Source organism: Juglans regia, chromosome 3, assembly GCF_001411555.2.
Source record: "Juglans regia cultivar Chandler chromosome 3, Walnut 2.0, whole genome shotgun sequence".
NCBI classification, from domain to species: Eukaryota; Viridiplantae; Streptophyta; class Magnoliopsida; order Fagales; family Juglandaceae; genus Juglans; species Juglans regia.
The window spans coordinates 28,874,181-28,877,921 of NC_049903.1; the positions used below are offsets into that span (position 1 = coordinate 28,874,181).

Here is a 3,741-nt window from a genome sequence, read left to right on the forward strand (position 1 = left end):
CTATGTTACAAGCAACTTATACCTATATTTAACATTATTCGTTATAAAATATTATTTTGAAGTCGATTTTTATTGATAACTTCATTTTAAATATCAAAAGTGGTAACTACCCACCGAAAAATAGGACCCTAATAACAGTAACCCAAAATAAATGGACCACTGTTTGAACTTCCTAAACGGAACCCATAACCAATTTAGAGTCCTAGACAAGTCAGATGTCACAAATCTACCGAATCTGATACCAACTCCCGACAAGGACTCATCAACACGTGTCGAGTTAAATTTAGCTTACAACCGCCTAATGGGTTTAGCATTATACCTAATAAGAGCATGTGCAAGTCTATAATTTTATTGAATAATGCTACGTACAGTCGTGAAATATATAAATATCATATAATCGTTTTGAAAAAAAATAAGATTTATCATTAAAAATTATTATTTTTATGTGAATTTTGTATTCATTCATTTTTTTAAAAATAATTATATGACGCTTGCACACATACGATTGTAACTATCATTTTTCAATTTTGTTATATGTGATAAAAAAACATTCACATTGAATTAGCCAATGCTACAAATCTCAACACTTGAGCTACAGTAAATTAAGAAGATTCTCTAATATGAGCTATTCTGGGCATCAGCCCATATCCACAGTACACCGGTGCTGTGGTTTTTTTTTTTTTTTTTCACCCAATACATAGTGTGCAGTGGCTGTTATGTACAGGAGAATACGATTTATATTTTCTCCTCTAATATTGGCGATTCACTGTTCACACACTCTAGATTATGTTATGATTTTTATCAACCTCACCTCTCTCTTTCCCTCGTTTTTTTCTCTCTTCAAACCCACAAGTTTCCTTTCCCTCTTCTCTCCCTCGTTCGTCCCTCTTCTCTCCCTCGGTCGTCTTCTTCACCGTCCTCTTTCACGCCAAACGGTAAGTCTCTCTTCCTCGCTCTTCTCTCCCTATTCTTTGTGCATTTTCTCTGAGTCTCTCTTCTCCCTTTTCTCTCAGTATTTTATTCGATTCTATCTCGTGCTCCGCCTACAAACACTCGGATCTGAGGCTGCTGCTTAGGTCGGGAATAGTGGTGGTAGGCGCATTGGCATTCGGATACCTAACCTTGCCACACGATTGAAGCCGTTTCTCGAGAAAGCTCAAGAAACCCTAAAAAAATCTGACCACCCCCTTTTTCCAGCTGCAGTGGAAGGGAATTAGGAAGATCCAACGTTTAAATTTCAAATACCACTCCAAAATGCTGCAGAGCGTGAGATTGCGAGATTTCTGATTGGAGGTATTAAATTCAAGTTGCCATTTGGAATTTTCTTGCCACACTATTCATTGCTGTGATCTTCACGTCCAAATTGTCTCGCACGATTTATTGCTGTGATCTTCACGATTTCTTGCAAGATTTATTGCCACTCTTTGCTTGTTCAGATCCAAATTTTAGTTGGGTTGTTGGATTTAAGGAGTTTGCACACTTGTAGTGGGGATTTCCTCTGCAGTTGCTATAGTGGGACCAACCTTTTTCCTTGCAACTGCCATGTTTTCTTTTGTGTTTCAAATTAGTTATTTGATCACAGAGAAAGAGCTTAAACTTCGCTGTACATTTCTGATCTCAAACTCATTTTCACTGCACTTTTTAGGTTTTATTCTATTCCATCAAGTTGTTCACAACAGATTCTACTTCCTTTATTTCCTTTCCATTCTATCAAGCTTTATTTCCTTCGTAGCTTAATACAGAAGTACCCTATTTTATAACGACCAGATAGTAGGGAAGATTTTTAATATTTGAAACCTAATAACGGCCTTTTCACGCTTACATGCATTGATTAAGAGTTTTGGACTCTTTCCCTTTTAAGGTTTGAAAGATTATTTATTCTTAGTTAATGGTATTCAATAGTTCTAGGTATTGGTTCATTGCAATTTATCTGGTTTTTTTACAAAGAAATCCTAATTGCTCTTTTTTTAGGTTGAGCTTGGAAAATCAAGCCCATGGTCCATAATGAAGTCATGAACCTATGGTCCAGAATCCAGATGAACTGTTTCTTTTCAATTCATCTTCCTTAAAGTTGCAAGCTTCAAGTTATATCATCTTATGAGAATTCACCCAGAAACATTGTTGTCTACAACCAAAAAGATTAGCAGTATAGTGCAAATTGAAATCTAGAAACAAGGGAACACTGGCATTTTGTATTGATTTGCAACTTTTCAAGCAAATAATTTTCATGATCTTTTCTATTTATTCATGACCTTGGCTGAAGCATTTAGATTTGACAGATTTGTCAGCATTTTCGTAACTGATTTCTTCTCTTTTGTTTGACAGCTTAAAAATCTTTGTACCAATGACAGTCCTGGCACTTCTTATCCTCATTCCAGTCAATGTATCAAGTGGGACACTATTTTTCCTCAGAAGAGAACTGGTTGTGAGTGATATTGATAAGCTTTCAATATCAAATGTTTGCCCTAAATCTATAAGTGTACTATGTATATAATGCAAATAAAATACTTACAAAATATTGATATGCTGGTGAGAGCTAAACTGATGATTTTGCGTTGAGTTTCTCAAACCACTACTGAAGACAGAAGTAGAACTACACAAATGCATGTTCTACTAATTTTACAATGTAACTGTGTTATACCCATTAGGTCCCTCATCAGGCGGGTGATCTATGGTAGAAGGGAATGAACATGATAAAGGTGTACTCAGTGCCAAATCCCACCATTGTTTCTTACTAGTTGGAACTGGATTTCACATGATTCCTAAAAGCTCTAACTAAATGTATAATTCTAGATATAGCTCGAACTTTCTTTGGGTTGTTACACATGATGTGTATATGAGATGTGATAACTTTCATACTTAAATTTGAAGTTACCTTACTAAGAACTAGTATGTCAAAGGCATGGTTATCTTAAATAATTTGCTCTAAATGTGTATGAAAAAGTGAGTTGAATGTGGATATTAACTTTGTATGATTCTCGTACTGACATTATTGCAATCTCACATATTCTAGATGATTTCAGGATAGTTTCTTCGCTAGCTTTGCTCTTGGTTGGGTAATCACGAATGGTGCTGGCCTTGCATCCCATCCAATTGACACTGTCTGTAGAAGAATGATGATGACATCTGGTGAAACCGTCAAGTATAAGAGTTCCTTTGATACATTCTCTCAAATCCTCAAGAATGAGGGTCCCAAATCTCTCTTTAAGGAAGCTGGTGCAAATATACTCCATGCTGGTCCCATTGTCCTTGGTTGTCAAAGCGGTCTTAATTTCATTTTGTTGGTTTTTGATTCATACGCAATTATAATTTGCTCTCTTTCGAATTATTACCAATTTCAAATTCGGGAGAAGCTTTTACTGAACATTGATGATCATTGTCTCCATATCATTTGTCTCCCAAGGTTTTGTTTGACCCTAGATGGTTATTTGGTCTAGAATTATATGTATGCTTATGTCAAACAGTATGACACAAGGGTTGATTTCTTTTTTTCTTTTCTTTTTTTTTTTTTGAAATTTCTAGGGTTGATTTCAAGTAGAGGGACAAATTATGGCTCAGGTAGTTGGAAAAAATAATTTTAAGTAAAAAGTAAATTATTAATTAATATATGAAGTGTATTTATAAAATATTGCAATTTGTTTTTGTAAAATATTATTAAAATATATAATATTATATTATTATTTTAACTTTAAGATAACTAATCCAATGTGGATTTACGTAGCCAAAGGTTAAAGCTATAAT

At 34.6% G+C, this 3,741-nt stretch overlaps 1 protein-coding gene across 3 annotated transcripts; it reads left to right on the plus strand.

Annotated features, from left to right (window-relative positions):
• Window positions 1-863: 863 nt before the first annotated feature.
• LOC109020459 (ADP,ATP carrier protein 3, mitochondrial-like) lies at window positions 864-3,491 on the plus strand. 3 transcript variants are annotated; one of them, XR_004801192.1, is made up of 4 exons: window positions 864-935; window positions 1,014-1,293; window positions 2,326-2,425; window positions 3,014-3,491. XR_004801192.1 is itself a non-coding variant. In XM_035688895.1 (3 exons), the coding sequence occupies exons 2-3, from the start codon at window positions 2,345-2,347 to the stop codon at window positions 3,435-3,437; spliced, it is 495 nt and encodes a 164-aa protein (XP_035544788.1). In that variant the 5' UTR covers window positions 1,302-1,603; window positions 2,326-2,344; the 3' UTR covers window positions 3,438-3,491. The 3 variants fall into 3 exon arrangements, 1 of the variants encoding a protein (XP_035544788.1); XR_004801193.1 differs by lacking the exons at window positions 2,326-2,425; window positions 3,014-3,491 and adding an exon at window positions 1,972-2,317; XM_035688895.1 differs by lacking the exons at window positions 864-935; window positions 1,014-1,293 and adding an exon at window positions 1,302-1,603 and having other exon boundaries at window positions 3,024-3,491.
• The last annotated feature ends 250 nt before the right edge of the window (window positions 3,492-3,741 follow it).

Excerpts from the sequence above, each read along its gene's own strand:
- LOC109020459 (XM_035688895.1), top strand. The coding sequence starts at position 2,345 with ATGACAGTCCTGGCACTTCTTATCCTCATTCCAGTCAATGTATCAAGT. Across the intron at positions 2,426-3,023 it reads TCCTCAGAAGAGAACTGGTT|GATAGTTTCTTCGCTAGCTT; the intron begins GTGAGTGATATT and ends AGATGATTTCAG.